Source organism: Lissotriton vulgaris, chromosome 6, assembly GCF_964263255.1.
Source record: "Lissotriton vulgaris chromosome 6, aLisVul1.2, whole genome shotgun sequence".
Taxonomy (NCBI): Eukaryota; Metazoa; Chordata; class Amphibia; order Caudata; family Salamandridae; genus Lissotriton; species Lissotriton vulgaris.
The window spans coordinates 1489533084-1489551688 of NC_141694.1; the positions used below are offsets into that span (position 1 = coordinate 1489533084).

The window sequence follows — 18605 nt, forward strand, 5'->3', positions numbered from 1 at the left end:
AGACAAGAGGCTTGAGACTGTCGAATCCGCCTGGCGGTCAAAAAGGTCCTCGCCATAGGATGGAAGATCCCTAAGAGCATTCCGAACATTGTCTGGGAAACGACTGTTGTGCAGCCAGGCATGGCGGCGCAAAGCCACAGACAGAGCAAGAGCTTGTCCCACCGAGTCAGTGGCATCAAGGGAAGAGCGGAGGGCAAATTGCACCATTTCCCTGCCATCATGCAGAAGGCTAAGCAATTCTACCCGCGGGCCTTCTGGAATAGAAGGCAGAAGGTACTCGACTAAGTCCCAAAGGGTAGAGGATGCGAGTGCGAACACGCAAGCCGTATTTAATGCGTGGATGCAAGCACTGGCAGAGGCGAAAAGCTGGCGACCACACGTGTCCAACCACCTAGACTCCCTGGTGGGCGGTAACAGTGGCAAGGCGGAGGAAGACTAAGTCAAAAGCCGCCTGAACAACTAGGCCCTGAGCTCTAGGGTGAAGGGATAGGCAGAGCGGACCATCCGGGGCAGGACGGTGTTGACGAGTTATGGCCCGAATAACAGGGTCACCAGAGGAAGGCCTCACCCATGTGCCCAGCAGGATGTCAAACAAAGATGCTCCAAGGGGCAGCAAAGGCTCCACCTCAACCGGCTCCATGTGGAGAAGATCTAACGAGGGATCAGAAGGCAGGAAAACCACAGGGGGCTGAAAACTAAGAATAGCTGCCGCCCTGTGAATAGCCCGTGCATAGGCAGCACTAGCCTCAGTTGCCATCCGGGGAGGTGATAATAAACCATCGGTAGGAGATGGCTGGAGACTAACCCATTCACTACACAGCAAAAGTGGAGGAGCCGGAGGCTGAACCGGAGGCCACGCCACACAAGGTACCTGCATCATGGATCGAAACGACCTGAGATCTGGGAAGTCCAGAGGAGCAAATTCACAAAAATACTCCAATTACACTCTTTTCGAGATCAGTTCTCGAATAGTGTATTTTGAAAGGATGAACATCTATTGTGGTATGGAATATACACCTAACCACTTAGGGAGATGGGATCATGCTAATCATGTCCCTGCTGTAAAAGGGAAAAAACGAGTTCTTTTTAGTTACCCTCACACACCCTAGTGGTGTCATGCTTCATCATCGGGTCACCCCGACCCCTAAAAGTCGAGGTGGGTGTGAGAAGTTGGCCTGATATATGATGCTCACTAGTTCTAGTGATCACCTTGTATCAGTCTAAACAACCCTTATGGTGATTGGTTGTAAGTCCTAATGGTAGCATGGACAAAGCAGTCTTAGGCTAAACTCTTTTGGCATGTGAGGCCAGCTGTTTTACCACATATAACCCCTTGAATACCAAATGAAAGGACACCACACAGGTAGTTATGAAAATAAACAAGATATTGATTAACTAACATACACCTCTGAACTCTTTAAGAGATCAGAGGGCTAAGCACATGACAAGACTCTTAAGAAAAATACGATAAGTTGCACAAATTACAATGGTGCCCTAGGGGCACGACAAACCATATACTAAGTAAATGGGATAAGGAAATCGATAGAAGGAATGGAGCTGTCCAGAGGCTGTAGGATCGCTGGGACTACACTATGCTAACCTGAGGTAAGTAATAGGAGGCCCACGGGACGCGTGTGCAGAGTGTGAACTCACACGCGAGATGCGTAACAAAGTCAATGGACAGTACAAATTACGAAAAGGTAAGTATTAGACAGTTCAGACTAGCTAGGACTAAAACGACTGGAAATCTGGACACTAGGAGAGTCAATCTACCCTTGAGCACCGAAATGCTCTTGTTACCTCACCCACGGGCTGCGGGTGCATAGGTGTCAAAGTGTGTCGGGTTTCCGCGTTGAAGTCTATGGAGCCTGGAAGAAAAGATGCTGCAGGCGGCCAGAAGGAAGATGTCCGGAGCGACCCAAGGGTGGTTAGAGGAAGATGAAGACCTGAAAGCAGAGGGGACAATGTTCACAGTCACTAGCCAGTGACTGGAGCGGAACCAGGAAGGAACCAGAAGCTGTTGTCGCGATCAGGTGAAGAGTGGACGCTTGACTCTGCAGCCACGTGGACCAGGAGGTGTCATGGACGATCAGGATGGAGGCACGAGCTGTCCCACGGGGTGCTTCTCCTTTGCAGGGAAGCAGGGGCCAGTCTGGAGCAACCAGCCTTCCGGTGTGGATTTCAAGGATCGTCGTCTAGGAGGCCACTAGCCAGCCGGCAAGTGGCCAGACAACGCGTCGAGCAGCAATCAAGCAAAAGGGCCCAACGCAGATCTCTTGGATGCAGGAGGGCAGACCTTATGTGCAGGAGCTGCTCGGGGCTGGGGCTTCTGAATCCCCAAAGCACTTACTCGAGGATGCCTCTGAAGTCGTGCTGGAAGCGAAGTGCAGTTTCTCCAAGATGGCCGGTCCCACGTGTCTCGTCGCACCCACGGATCTCAGCTGTGCTGCAAATGTAGGTAGAGGTCGGAGAGGTCTGGAAGTCCGAGTCTTGTCGGGCTCTGAAGTCTGGATCCACTCGGGAAGACGACAAAGTGAACCGCTGGAACGCTTGATGGTGCCTACTTGTGCAGGGTGGTCACTCCTTGGCCACAAGGGAGATTCCTTCAGTCTTCTGTGGAGCAGAACGACGAAGTCCAGAGTTTCTTCTTGTAGAGTTTCAAATCAGGATTAATCTAATTTGGAATGGGACCAGCTCCTACCTTTATTCTCCTAAAGGGGGCTGTACTATGACTAGGTCCCTCCTATGGGTGGGACCAGGAAGGGGGGTGGGTACACCCCCTATACTTTGTCCGGTTTCGCGCCAGAGCTGGGGCTGGAGTGCCCAAGCAACTGGTTTGAACCGGTGTATGCACAGGGCACCTTGTGTGCCCCAGGCATGTCTCATTCCTTTCAGGCCCGTCCTACCCAATACACAAAATCCTGTCTGGGGTGATGCTAGCACCTCCCAAGGCAGGAAACCCTTTGTCCAGGCCTCCCTAGCTGGAAGGACTCCCAGGAGCAGGAGGTCAGACTTGTGTCCGTGGTGGAAGCATCCATTTTGTGATGCTAAGGCTCGAGTTAACTTTAACCGGGGTTCACAGTTACATACATGTTGTGTCCCTCTAAAAGGGTGGAATGCTACCCCGTCAGAAGAACTGGCGAGGGGGTAGTATTCCAATTCGTATGACACCTTACTAGACATGTTTTGATAATGCTATGCAAAAATTAGCAATAACCACAAGGATTATAATGCAGCTAAGAGTATATGGTGTAGCGTTATCATGGAAACAGCTAAAGGACTTGGTTCCGAAAGCTGCAGACAGGCTCAGCTCATGCTAGAGCACCATCTCACATAATTCCAAGCACTCTGCCTCCAGGATTGTTAAGGCCTGCCATAGGAGTGACTTATAGGAAGATATGTGTCCATTTTAGGGTTAGATATAGGTATACTATATCTAAAGCAAAGGGTGATTACACCACCTTGCCCCAGCAGGGTGACTAACCAGTTGTGTCAGTTTTAGATGGCCAGCCAGGGGTGGCATAATACATGCTGCAACCCCTGGTAGGCCCTGGGTGCACCTATGCCCTGGGTACCCAAGGTACACTGTACAGGGGCTGATAAGGTGACTCAGTATCCAATTAGATATGTACCTAAGGTACATGGAGTCCATTTTAACAGAGAGAGCAGGAAGCCTAGGGTCCTGGATAGCAGGATCCCAGGCCAACAATGTCAAAAACCAGCAAAACACTAGGCAAAAAGTTGGGGGCAACCATAGTCAGATATCCACCTTCCTACAGTGGGCTCAACCACAGTGTTGGGTAGCTCTTAATTAGATGAAGGCAGGGGGACTTAAACATAAGAAACCTAAATCTGACCCCTGGTTTCCCCTTTATTCTTGGGTCAGTTCAGGTTATAAAAAAATTATAAAAAACGGGTCTCTTTGGATTTTGATGGTCCTAAGTCCCTACTGTAAGTGCCAAGTCCAGAGGAGCGTCTAACTCCTCCATTAGAGGAGGCTTAGGCGCCAGCGTTGACTTGCGCCACATGGGAGTCGCATCGACGTCCGAGGAGTCGGGTGGGACACCAACCTCATGTGATAGAGGAGGCATGGACGTCGGCACCAGCGTTGACTTGGAGTCGTCTGGACGTCGACGGCCTCCAAAGGGGACTCTGCCTGGGCGCCGTCTGATGTCGACCCCACTGCAACATGTGGGGAACTGGGCATCGAGCCCGGCGCCTCCTCCGACGTCAGCGCAGGAAGCCACTCAGGGCTATGCGGAGACTAAAGGGTGGGCTAGATGGGCGGCTGGAATGGCCCTCTGGACCGCGTCCCGTCTGCGTCGTATCGGTTCCAGAACCAGAGTCGATGCACACAGACGGCGCTGAGGAAGAATCCGCCGGTGAGGACCCAACATGAGTGCCTTCCACCTCTATGGGATCCGAAGGCGCACCAGGGAGAGGGGTGGCTAAAGTAAGAGTGGAGTGCTTTGAATAAGCCTCCATTTGGGCGCGTCGGTCCGGCACCCAGAAAGGGAGGGTACGGAGGATGCGACTGCCGGACTCCCATGCCCGGCAAAGAGCGAGAAGAGTGGGCGCCAGCGTCACGCATATGAGAGGAAGACCTCCGCGACTTACGCTTGTGCTTACCTGCCTCCGAACGACATCCATGGGAACGACCTCAGGAATGGGCTCAGTCCTGAAAGGAAGAGCGGCGATGTGACGGTGCAGGACCGGACAGTCGTGTGGCCAGCAATTTCATACAACGCTCTCGTAAGGACTTCGGTTTCATTCCCTGACAGGCGTCGCTCTCTTTGGAGTCGCGGTGCACCACATACAGTTGGCGTGCGGGTCTGTTACAGACATGTAAATGTAAATGTAAATGTAAATGTATAGGCATTTATATAGCGCACTACTTACCCGTAGGGTCCCAAGGCGCTTCGACCGCTGCGAAACCCTTCCTGGCTTCCCTGAGAGATGGTCCCTTAATGGGTATCTCCAGGGTGAGACCAGGCATCCCCGGCGGTCTGGTGGGGCCGTTAGTGAAGATGAGGCAAGCTAATGCCCAGAGTTGCCGAGTGTGATCGCTGATCAGAGTGGGCACCAAGGCGAGAGAATTATCGAGTCCGCTGACCCTGGTCCAGAAACCTGCCGCGCATCGAACCCTGGTCCCGGGCCGTCCTCTGCTCTCGGGTCTGCCGCCTCTAACCAGTGAGCCACACTACTTCACAGACATCTGATGTGCACAGGTCTCACACGCCTTTAAGCCCAAAGGCATTGCACACTGTTCCGGGACTCCGAAGGCATTGAGAAAACCCAAAAAACAGGCCAAGGAACTGCTGGTTTTCCAGGTTCTGCGTTGGGATGCGGAAAAGAAGAAAACTGACATCAGCACGCCGGGAGGGGCATATATGGCTCCGTTGACGTCACGTCCATGGAAGACGTCAGGGCGAAGCCGTGCGGCGCCACCCCCGGCACGTAGAGGTGCTGCTGCATAAAGTTTTCCGGATCCAGGCTGACGCCTGCGGATATTCTAAGTTAAGGAATCTGCGGCTAGATGTCTCTATCAGATCACCATGGTAAAACATCTTCTAGAGGCCAAACTGCAGCATCTCCGATCTGGCTAAAAGAGAAGTGGATCAGACCATATAGGTTTAGGTGTGAGGGATCAGAGCATCACTTACAAGTAAGCAACCACTTATGAGGAAGACCCGATGAGGATTTGCATTAGGAAAGAAAAGTTGTAGGTGAAGTCAAGACTTAAAGATTAGGCCCTGTTGTGGCATGTCAGGCTCTATTGCTCTAACATGACATAATGGGTGCTCCCAAGTATATGGAAGGCATCCACATACACATGGAGAAGTTTCCTTTTTGCCTGATCAGCACCCAGCCCTGGCATGCTTTGCTTGCTTGGCACTGACTGACAAATAATCTAGGAAGGAGCAGTCAGAAACAGGGTAGAAAGAATTGTCCATCTTATAAAGGGCCCAGATGGGTTGCACAGTGAGCTCTGTGGATTCAGTTGACAATCTTCAAAGGCAACATATTGAAGTGGAGAATTACATCAACTCCCCCACTATCTTTGAAGCCTGTATTTGGGTCCCTGATCTTCAAAATTAGATGAGGGATAATAAAAAGAACAGGAATGTGCAAGGTACACCACCCTCTTCTTCGAGTCCAGCAAAATGAAATCAAATCAAAGAACGAAGGAGCCCCTGAGAAGGATCACATTCAAGACAAGTAATCCTGTGCTGAAGACATTATCAAGAAATACAACAGCATGCTACACAAAATAGAGACCCACTTACAAGCTGGACACCCAACTTGCGTGAATGTATTTAAACCTTGGATGGGGGCTCAGGAAATGGGTTCATAGCCTAAAAAAGAAGCAGGGGAAGCCAGAAGAGCTGTTGCATCCATTTGTGCTATGCCAGAAGCGCTAACTAAGGAAAAGAAAGGACTGGCCTTATGGATTTATTTATTTATTATTTATTTATTTATGGATGGAACTGAAATACAATTATGAAAGTACAAAGCCAATAACAGCAATTATATTTTCCCCAAATGTTGACGGGCCAGACTGCAGGACATTCTTTGCCAAAATAGCCCACCAAGGCACTTCTGACTGATCCACAAAATGGTCATCTGAGGATTTAAAGAGCAAACGATCATGGGATAACATGGGATAACAGAAAGAAAGAACAAGGACCAACCTACATTGAATGCTTCATTAAGCTGCTGGACTATGTGGGAGATACAGAAGGATTTATCGAAAAGAACGAGGGACTAACACATGAAGGTGAGCTCTTTCATGACCTGGTACTAGGGAACATAAGGAGGAGGCCAAATCTGAACTACATCATGCAGCAGTTACTGCCACACAGTTACGGAACAGGTCTATTACTCCCAGTAAAGAAGAAGGCATTCTGGGGTGAGAAGATTTTCCTTTTCCTCGATCAGGCGAAAGCAGAAGTCTTGATGAGTCTGATATCACTACATGATGAAGGTGGTCTAGGTCAAGACAGATGAGACTTTACTAGAACACATTGTTTCATTGATGGCCAAGTGTTCGTAAGTCATATTTATATTATACAAGTCATATTTACTGTTTAGAAGTCAACTTTTTTGCTAGTCAGGCCACAAAAGATAAATCAAACCTATGTCAGTGACCTGGACTACATACAACCAATTATCCTAAACATGGGACAAGTGGAGTCTGGACGTGAAGGAGGTTGGGGATCAGATTAGGAGGTAGTAAAGTGGCAAACTTACAGATATGAATGGTTTAATTTTTATGCAAAGAAAGCTACCCTGTTGTAATTCTGCATTTTTAATACTCACAGACCAATAAAGATTAATTTTACAAAAACCACGGATACTTAAAATTCCATACTTAATGCCATAATGAATAGAAAAATAAATAAGAGAAATGAGTGGAATTATCTTGGTCAATGTTATTCAGTGAAAACATATACTGCCTTTCTGAAGTCATATTTGTTAGGAAACTCAAATAAGTGAATGGTCAACATGTACATGGCCTACCTAACCATCAGAAAATTTAAAACATTAAGTAAGGGGGAAGTTTTAGTGTCTGAACGGGACTGGTGTCATTATGTGATCACTATTTTACATTTTGTCATCCCCCCACTCCCAACAGTCGATAATCTTCAGTCGATAATCTTCAAAATAGACAAGTTATCCTGGGACACAATTAAGAGTATTTGGGAGAGGATGTAGCTTTACAGCGAGAGCGGTTGACGTCGAAGCTCGGGAACCGGGTTCGAGTCTCTGAAAGGACGCTCAACATCCTGTGATTCTGGGCAAATCATTTAATCTCCCCGTGCCTAACAAAAAATTAATGTGTCCTCATGTAATGAAGCTGGTGCTATGTAAATCGCTCTGATACCCGATATCTTCGGGTCTAGTTCCGGCTATAAAAAACTCTTAAAATAAAAAAAATAAAAAATTAAAGGGTTGCCATTAATGAAAAGTTCTCAAATGTCACAACTTAACGGAAAGAAGCAAAGGTTCAATGAGTTAAACTATGCAAATGACAGCATTCAAGATAACTAGGAATGTCACAATGAGAACATTAAAATTATGTATTTTCACTTACTGACTTTGTAGGGACAGATGGATACTTTTTTATGAGGCCTCTTGAGCTGCTTTAGGATTCCAGCAACAGCAGCAATAGCCATCTAGAAGACAACAAATTGAACGTTTATCCTTCAGTAACTAATACAACCATGTCCTCATTTGACAACCTAGAACAATTCCTAGCAGGAACATTTGCAAAATGATTTCATAACATCTCTCACATTAAATGATGGGACGTAATAGGCAGAGAAAGGGAAATAAAGTTAGAATTAATAAAAAAGAAAATATGTCCCTGCTTGAGTAAGAAAGTTGGTGAATAGGAATTTCAAATAGTCAAAGTTGTGGGCAAAAATGTTGTGGGATAAGTGAATTCTGTGACAGATGTGGGTTATAATATATTCTAGGTGAGGAGCACTGTAAGAGCTTACATAATTTAGGGAGACAATAAATAGTTCATAGAATAAAAGATAAATTACTTAGTTTTGGTATCCTTCTTTTTGATAGATACATAGATTTCAGTAGATTTTTTTTATGAATCTCTTCTGAGGTTAGACTGGATTCTAATTTTATATTGTAGCAATAACTGCTCGAAAGCACTAGGAAGTGCTTTGTGACGCCATGTTATGCATGTACTTTCATAGTGAAGTAACAGGTCCAATATCTGAAGCCACAAAAGCTAGTGACCTTAGTTCTGCCATTTGTTGGTGAATGGCAGAGGTTCAAGATAGAATGTGGCAGAGCCAAGTAAATCTAAATCATACAAAACAAACGTAATAACTAATTGCCTTTCTCAACAAGAAGAGGTGGAAGGAATCTGCAAAAACCTATATATGCATCATTAAGAATGTTATAGAAGGCAGGCAAGTTATTCTTTTTTATCAATTCTTGTTCCAGTGTATTCCTTTTGTTATCCATTCCAAAAGTTATTTCAGCATCAAAGTGGTGGGTTGAGGTCAAATTGTTATAATCCATCTGAAGAAAGCTCTACAATCTAGCACTCACAAATTCGGATTTTATTCTAACCAGTCAAATTAGTAGCATTTAGAGAAAGAATTCTGAGAGGCCAAAATAAACAGGCGGACACATCCCTGAGTAGCGCCAAGTGAGCTCTAAACCACTTCCCTACAAGTCCATAACAATGTTTGTCAAACAAAGAAAGACATGGAAATAATTTTTATTTTTTTATTTCAATGACTTTATTGAGTTATGAAACATAAACCACAACCGACTGAGAAGTAACTAAGAACAAGTTACTTACCTTCAATAACTCCTTTTCTGGTAGAGACTCTGATAGCAGATTCCTCACCCTTTGAATATACCCAGGCGTCAGACTGGATTCAAAAACTTTTGCTTAGCAATTCCCTCACGTGCTAATAGGTGCCGTTGTGCAGTGTTGTTCAACCTCGTGCCACTCCGCCCCACATGGATGTGATGTGGGAAACAGTATATATACACGCTACCGGTATGTGCATTTTGTGCCATGTTGGTAATGCAGACTGGCACTGCGCCACCTGCTCTGCAGTAGGCAAGATGCCCATGGGAAAAGTGGGGACGGAGGAAGGGGTACAGGGGGTACCACCTGATTCTAAAAAACAGCTATCACCGTGGGGCAAACACCGATGTGCAGAATGTGTTGGTGTTTGCTCTGCTTAATAGGTCTGCAAATCGATGCCACCTGCTTCCCTAGCATCAGTTTATTTTTGTACAGTAGTGATAAAAGAAATTTAGCCTTACAAACCAGTAATAGACAATGTGCAGAACTGAAATACTGGCATCTTGTTCGATATGTCTTGTGTAAGTCCATCGTACAGAATGGTAAGGGTAGGTGAGGAATCTGCAGTTACATAGAATCTCTACCAGAAATGGCATTACCAAGGTAAGTAACTTGTTCTCCGCTAAGTCCTCACTTTAGAATACATGCCAAAGCAGTACCCTTCAGACGGTGGGTCTGTCGACTGGCTCAGACCAGGAAATCCTGTAGGAACAAACAGGTGAGACATCTGTCCTGCCAGACATGGTCTATTCAGGCTGTAGTGCTGAGCGAACGTGTGGAGGAACCCCCATGTAACAGATGTACAAAATGGCCCACCACACACTAGCACTGCGGTAGTAGCCTTTTCTCTAGAAGAATGAGCACATAAGTCTACTGGAGGCTGCTTCTTGGCTAGCTCAAAGCAGATCTAAATACAGAAGACAAATCATCTATAACAGCTGTTCATAATTCCCTGGTTCTCTTGATATAACAATTTAGAGCCCTTTTAGGATTAAGGCAATGTAGTTTCTCTTCCCCCTTTGAGACATGAGGTGGTGAACAAAAGGATGACAAAGAGATGAATTCTTCTTCATGAAAAGGCGTAACTACCCTGAGAAGCAATGCTGCCTTTGTGCGAAGGACAAACATGTTCAGAAAGGAAGCCCCGCTGGTAAGATCTGAGGTTCACTCATTCGCCTTGCCGATGTCATGGCAATGAGGAACACACTTTTGAGACCAAGCAACCACCAAAAACAACTGTGCACAGGCTCGAAAGGTAAGCACATTAGATAAATCAAGACTAAATTCACATCCCATTGTGGCAATATAAATGGGACTGGTGGGAACATGTGGATCCAACCATTCAAGAAAGGATTCACAACAGGTGATTTGAAGAGAGGTAGTTGATCTGGTAAACGTAGAAAGGCTGCAAGTGCAGATAAATAATTGGGTTAGTTATGATGAGAGGAACGCTGCACCACAAACTTATCCCAGCACCCTGCATAAACAAGTTTTGGAGGAAGGACGCATGCCTGCAAAGATTACACCAACTACTTTGGGAAGCCATCAACTGTCACCACTCAATCTCTGTTGCTGCAACAGGAGGTCCTCTCTTAGGGGCAGTCGAAATGAAGGACAGCTACTCATGGCTAGAGGTTCTGTGTATCACAATCTCCTTGCCAAGTCCGGAGACCCTAGGATGACCGGGCCTGGTCTTTCTAGACTTTTTTTCAGTACTCTGGGCATGAGAGAGAGCGGTGAAAAAGCAACCAATGCAGGTGAAAAACATCTATTAAGACTGCCTTGGGAACTCCGATGTGCAAATGTTGTGACACTGTATGCTCTCTGCAGTTGCAAAGAACAAGTTACTTACCTTCAGTAACGCTTTTTCTGGTGGATACAGTATCTGCTTGTGGATTCCTCACCTTGTGAATATCCCCTGCGTCAGCAGCATTCGGAATTTTTTCGTAGCTCTCCACGCCGACGAGGACGACGTCACAATAGCATGGCTCACCGGAGCCATAAGAGATGCTCGTCGGCGTGATGGCGTCAGTTCCGCCCTTTTTTTCCGAGCCTTCGAGGCATACGGGCGGACCAACAACAAATATATAGTATACACAGTACACAGTATTGAAACCAATACACATAGTGTGAAAACAATGCAGGAAAGCAAATAGAACAATACACTTCCTTTGAAAGTAACAGATAGACATTATAACATTGTCACTATTGAAAGTATACAAGGGTGGACAAAGGGGAGGTGGGTGGGTCAGTGAGGAATCCACAGGCAGATACTGTATCCACCAGAAAAAGCGTTACCGGAGGTAAGTAACTTGTTCTTCTGATGGATACATCTGCCAGTGGATTCCTCACCTTCTCACTTCAGAATCTAAGCAATAATGCTTTGCGAAAGTGGGGAGGGAGGCCCAAGTTGCCGATCTACAAATGTCCTCAAAGGAACATCTCTAGACAAGGCAGAAGTAGAAGACTTTGCTCTGGTAGAGTAAGCTCTAATACCCTCTGGAGGTTCCTTACCAGCCAAAGAGTAACAGATCTTGATGCACAAGATAATCCACCTGGAAAGTGTGCGCTCGTGCACCGCTCTGCCTTTCCAGCAACCAATGAAGCCCACGAAGAGCTGGTCATCCACACGATAGTCTTTAGTCCTATTGAGGTAAAAACTCACCGCCCTCTTAGAGTCCAGGCGGTGAAGCAGCTCCTTCTCCTTGGAAGGGTGAGGGGGAGGATAGAAGGTAGGAAGGGTAATGGACTGCCCCAGATGGAAGGGAGTTACCACCTTAGGCAGAAAAGCAGCCCTGGTCCTGAGTACCATCCTTTCAGCATGAATGGTCAAGAACGGTGGTTTCGAACTCAGAGCTTGAAGCTCACTTACCCTCCTTGCCGATGTAATGGCAACAAGAAATACTGTTTTAAAGGAAAACAGTATTTCTTGTGTACGGGCTGAAAGGGAGAACGCATCAAGTAGGTAATTACAAAGGGCGTGGCCAACCGGGCGGCGAAGATGGCCGCCAGCTAGAGAGGCTTTTCACATCTGCCTGGCCCAGTGACGATTATCCCCGCACACAGCGAGGTAGCCTATACCACCTCCAGCGGCGCAGACAGCAGAGGCTGCTCTGACCCGGCAGGATCATCGGCGATGCTCCAGCTCCACCCTGAACCGGTGCAGCATCTAGAGACGTGGAGCCGGGCCTGCCGGCGCTGCTACATTGCGCGCCTGGACAGGCATGTACATTGCAGAGCCCAGCGAATACGGCCTGAGACCGGGAGCTGCGCTGGAGAGGCCTCGGGTGAGTCGGGCGGCGCGCTGGGTTTCCCCCCTCCCTCCCGGTTGCCAGCGCCCGCGGTCTCCGCTGTGGTTGGCGGCCCAGTCCCCGTAGGAACAGAGTGCTTGCACCCAGAGCAGTGGGGACAGGGCCCACACGCCGGAGGTGTTGGGGCTGGGTCGCCGGCCTGGAGTGACGCGCGGGCCAGCGGAGGGGGGTTGGAGAGCCCGCCTGCTGCCCCGCATACAGACATCACTGCACGCCCTTGGGGGTCCTCCTGCAGAGCCACAATACCGCAACGCATAGCACGACGCCTGAAGCGCGCTGAAGGGGATTTGAATATTCCCTGCGTTGCCTGCTCGCCACCTTCTACGTGGCACATCTAGGCGACCCAGCCCTGTTGGGAATCTGCTCCACTTGCCCAGACGCCTGAAAAATTGCATCTGCAGTCCTTTTAAACTCCGCTGCTGTTGGGGGCCATTGCTTAAATCTGCATGCACAAACTGTTGCCTTCAGCCACTGTGACCCTGAGCCACTTGTGTCGTGCATAGCTGGCGTAATTCCTACACGCTCCACCTGGTGCTCGCTGGACTGTTTGAGCCCTCTCTATACATAGCGCCACCTCGAAAATATGGGTCGCAGGGACCCTAAGCAGAGCACCCTACAGTTCGGAAAGACGGCTGACGGAACGGCGGCATTCCCCCCCTGAGATGACAGAGAGGGCACCTGCTGGTGGGGCGCCAGAACCTCCTGAGACCTCGGTTGCATCACTACTGCTCGAGATGAGGGCGGGTTTCACAGCGCTAGACTCCCGTTTTGACTCCCTGGATCAAACTATTGCGTCCTTGGGCGCCAAAGTCCTGGACCACGACCTCAGACTGGATGTGGTGGAAGCACGTGTGTTGGACCTGGAAGATGGGACTGCCCAATCTTTGAAGAGGCAGGAACGAACGGAACACCTACTAAAAGAAGTCGCAATCAAGAACGAGGACTTAGAAGCGCATGGGCGATGCAACAATGTTCGCATAATGGGGGTCCCGGAGACGACGTCCACGGGCCGGATGGACCTCTTCGTGGAGAAGATACTTACGGACCTGTTTGGCAGAGAAGCCTTCAAGCCGGGCTTTGTTGTTGAAAGAGCACATCGGTCCCTTGGCCCCAGACCGAATCCAGGCCTCCACCCGAGACTCATCATTGCAAGACTCCTGAACTTCCGAGACCACGACACAGCGTTTAGACTGGCGAGAGAACGTAGAGTAATTGAGTGGCAGGGATCGAAACTGTCCTTCAACCCTGACTTTACTCCAATGGTCCAGGAGGCTAGACGAACATTTCAGGGTGTGAAGGCCACACTCCGTAACCTGGGTCTCTAATACGGAATGCTATATCCAGCGAGATTGAAGGTTGACTTCGGCGGCAAGTCCAAAATATTTGATACTCCCACGGAATCCCAGGAATTTTGTTGCATGTAAAAGACACGGAACACGCAGAACTCGGCGGACAGCGCGCTAGCCTCTCCGCCACACAGCTATTTTCAAACCCCAGGACGGGGTGATGGTTTGATCATATTGGTTTGCATGGCTACTATGCTTTGGAGACATCGTATTGATTAACATACTTTTTTTTTTGTAAACTTTATTTATATCATTTTGCAGGATGAGAAAGACAGTGGTACTGACACAAATGCAAAATCATTCTTAACATTTCTATTAAGGGCAAGAAAAAAACAGGTTGTGTACAATATCACGCAAAATCCGGATATGCATCATTAGCATTACTCTCCATAAATACAAGTCGATCAGGGCAATCAAGCATCGTATCGTATATAACAATGGCAGGACATTATAGAAGGAATAGATCCTAAGCAGAGGGGCTGCGAACTCGCACATGAACTAAGAGATCCACATTGTCACCTCACATAGGGCTAACGGGCAGGTCCGCTACACCTCCGCATTATACAAAAACACAGTTGCATAAGTAGCATACCTACATGAATTATGATGCAATCCATCAAATCTACATCGTAACATGAGATACCTCACCCTCTCCCTCCCCGACCGTCAATGCACGAGTGTGAGGCCTGTCCTCCGAATCCGAGTCTGCAGTACAGAGAAGGTAGATCTTCAGTGGCCCCCAGATATCTCGAGGCCTACAAGCCATCGGTTGCGTTTCAGCATAGATGACATTTTGTTCCTGACAGTGTATAACATCACTTAACCAGTCCTTAAACTACGAAGCCCTGCCCCTTCCCCATCGACATGCCAATCGGCACTTGGCTAATAACAAAACAATATCCACAAATGGTCTATCTTGTTTGGGGATAGGCATGGTGTAATCTAATAGTATTAGTAGTGGGTCTCTGTCTATTGCGATCCCGATCATGGCCTCGAGGGCCGCATGCACTTGTGTCCAGTATTCCCAAACTGTGGGGCATTCCCATGCCAGATGGAGAAACCCAGAACCCTCTCTTTTGCATCTGTCAGTATCAGACAATTTAAATTTATATTTTTTGGCTGGGGTGTAATACATCTGGTGCAAGAACTTTTAATGAATGATCTTGAGTCGACAGCTAGCGGCTATGTTCGCCGTAATCCCACAGCAGCATTTCCACTGAGGGCCAGAAATCTCCTGCCCCATATTCTCACTCCATCGCATTCAAGCCGAACCCTCCACCCCTTGTTTCTGATAGCCCCATATAGTCTGAATACCAAATGCTTTCCCTCCCGTAGCCCCAACATGTTGTGTAACGGGGAGAAGTTCTCAGGCTCCTGAGGAAAATTCGGTAGGACATCTTGCATCCCCAGCCTCAGTCGTACGTAGTAAAAGATATCCAGGGCGTGGGATGGACATCTTTAAAGAATGAATCCCTAGAACGAAACTGCCCCTCCAAGAACAGCTCCCCCAAAGTAATAACCTTAAGGCGTTGGCACATGGTTCGGAACCCCTTTTTCTGCAATAGCACCATTTTCGGATGATATGTCAAAGGCAGGCGTGCCGAGTATAACAGTTGTAGTTGGAACATCTTCGCTATTCCCCGCCAAGCATCTATTGTGCATGTCACAGTTGTAGGCGGTGTCTCGATGTCTGCAATAGAGCCATGAATTAGGCCATTTAGGCGGAGGGGGTGCGCAACCCAGTCTTCTACGGCTATTTGCGGCATGAATGGTGTAGGTGCCAGCCATCGATAGGCGTAATGAGCCTGAGAGCACAAGTAGTACCCTTCAAAGTCGGGAATATCAAAACCGCCTTTATCATAAGGCTGTGTAAGTATCGACCAGCTAAGCCGCGGTTGTTTAAAACCCCAGAATAATCGGATCAATTCAGTACGTAGTGTTTTAAAAAAGAAAGCACTCGGGTGGTACGGGATATTGAGGAAGAGATACAAAAAATGCGGAAGGACTACCATCTTAATAAGTGAAGCTCTGCCAGCCATGGACAGCGGCAACGATATCCATCGCGTAACACTTGTGGCCAGTTTAGTAATCGCCTTTCCATTGTTGAGCCTAATTGTTTCGTCCCTATCTCTTGAGACTTGGATCCCTAAATAGCGATGATCATCCTGACACCATTCGATAGGATAGTCCAAGGGAAACTCCACAACTGCGGGAGTGAGCGGAATAAATTGTGACTTACCCCAGATAATTTGCACCCCTGACAGTCTACCAAATACCAAAAATTCCCGGAGCAGCGTATTCAGATTCTGCTGCGGGTCAACGACAAATAGCGTCAAATTGTCAGCATATAATGAAATTGCGATTTGTCGCTGAAAGCACTTGAACGCACTCCGATGATGTAGTTGGCGTATCCAACATGCTAGCAGTTCAATCGCTGTATCGAACAACAAGGGGAATAACGGGCATCCCTGTCTGGTCCCTCGCGTTATATTAATGGGGCGGATAGTCGACCATTTATTAATACTCTAGCAGTGGGTTGTGTATAAAGGAGCTGTACCCATGAGATAAACAATTTGGGAAAGCCCATTCTCCGCAGCACTCCGAATAGGTAGATTCACTCAACCGAATCGAACGCCTTAGAGGCGTCTAGGGACACTCCAGCAGCTGGGAAGTCTGGCGTGACGGTTTGTATTAATGAAAAGAGTGTGCGCAGATTATGATTCGTGGCTCTGCTGGAGACAAATTCAGCTTGATCTGGGAGTATAATCTTCTTCATTAAATGGGACAGTCTCATAGCTAGTACCTTGTGTGAGAAGGTGGCCTGATATGCAGTGCTCACTATTCTAGTGAACACTATGTATCAGTCCAGCAACCCTTATTGATGATTGGTTGTAAGTCAACCTTATAGACCAGCTATCCTAGTAGCGTGGATACGAGCAGTCTAAGGCTAAAGACTCGAGAGGGCGCGTTAAGCCAGCTGTTTACCACACATATACCCCTTGAATACCAAGTGAAAGGACACCACACAAGTGTTATGAAAATAAACAGTTATTTATTTAAAGATCACAACAGCCCTGTACTCTTTATGAGGACAGGGTACTAAGCACAAACCAAAACTCTTACAAAAATACTTAAGTTAGCACAGTATATACAAATGCCCGAGGGGCACGGAAAACCATATACTCTGAAAGTGGATTGCGAAATTCCTAGCAGGTAAGTACAGTACTAATAGCTTTTGGAATCGCTAGGACTTGACTAGGGAATCGTTAGATTATGTCTAGGAGGCCTAGGGGACTCGGGTGCAGTGTGTGCACTCTCACGCGAGATGCGGGACAAAAGTCTATGGTAGCTAGGAATTAGAAAGTTAGTGTTCTCGGGCGAGCCCGACCTGGTAGGGAGAAAACGAAAGTAGATTCTGACCCTTGGATAGTGAGGCTATGCTGGGGCACCGAAATGCCGAAGTTACCTAGCCCAGGGGCTGCAGCTGCATAGGTCTGAAAAGACGTCGGGAATCCTCGTAGACGGACCAGGAGCCGGAAGAAAAGATGCTGGCCGGTGACCAGTGAAGAAAGTTCAGTCGGATCCAAGCCTGGATCTTGAAGATAGATGACACCTGAAAGCAGAGGGGACCAAGTTCGAGACTACTAGCCAGTAGTCAGTGGGCACCAGGAGGGCACCGGATGGTAGCCACCTCGACTAGGTGAGTGGGTGACGCTTGACTCGAAGATCTCACGGACCAGGAGGCGTTGTCGGCGACCAGGATGGAGGATCGAGCTGTCCCACGAAGATAGAAGCTGTCGGCGTCGCTGGACCCAGGATTGGGCAACAAAGCCTTGGCAAATTCAAGCCCACGCGGTGGACCTAAAATGGCGTCTGGAGTGGACCAGGAGGGTCCGGGGTGCCTCTCTTGAACAAGGAAGCAAGGGCCAGCCTGGAGCAACCAGACCAGCAGTCGTGAAGTCGTTGGGCGTCGTTCAGAAGGCCACAAGCCAGCCGGCTAGTAGCCACACAACGCGGTGCACAGCAAACAGCAGAAGGGCCCCACGCCGATCGTGGAGATGCAGGGGGGCTGATCTTGGGTGCTGGAGCTGCGCAGGGTCGGGGCTTCTCGGACCCCAAAGCACTCACCAGTGGAGGACACGGTGGGCTTGCAGTAAAGATGTCGTGCAGTCTTGGCGATCGTCGGTCCCTTGAGGTCTCGTCGCACTCACGGTTCTCAGCTTGGCTGTAGAGGTGAGTAGAGGTCAGAGGTGCCAGGGAAGCCGGGTCTCGTCGAGCTGGGTCGTCGGATTCGTGAAGAAGGACTTGCAGCAGACCGCAGTGTTCTTTAGGATGGTGCCCGCTTGATGCAGGGTGACTACTCCTTAGCCACAAGGGAGAATCTTGAAGAAGAAATCGTGAAGTCCTTTCGAAGAAAGTGGTATCTTGATTCCAAAGATGATCTAATTTTAACAGGGGGCCCGCTCCCATCTTTATACTAAAAAAGGGGGCTGACCCGGTGACTAGGTCCTGCCTATGGGTGGGACCAGGAGGGGGGTGGTTACACCCCTCTCCCCTGCCGGACTTCCCCAGGCCAGGGGCTGGTGTGCCCCTGGAACT

General features: G+C 48.2%; 1 protein-coding gene across 2 annotated transcripts in view; it reads right to left on the reverse strand.

Annotated features, from left to right (window-relative positions):
• PSME4 (proteasome activator subunit 4) overlaps positions 1–18605 on the reverse strand; it is a 2155241-nt gene that overhangs the window by 1044943 nt on the left and 1091693 nt on the right. For both annotated transcript variants that reach the window (XM_086927646.1, XM_086927645.1), the window contains one exon: positions 8096–8177. In XM_086927646.1, the coding sequence (XP_086783772.1) occupies positions 8096–8177 (82 nt within the window). The remainder of the gene's footprint in view (positions 1–8095; positions 8178–18605) is intronic.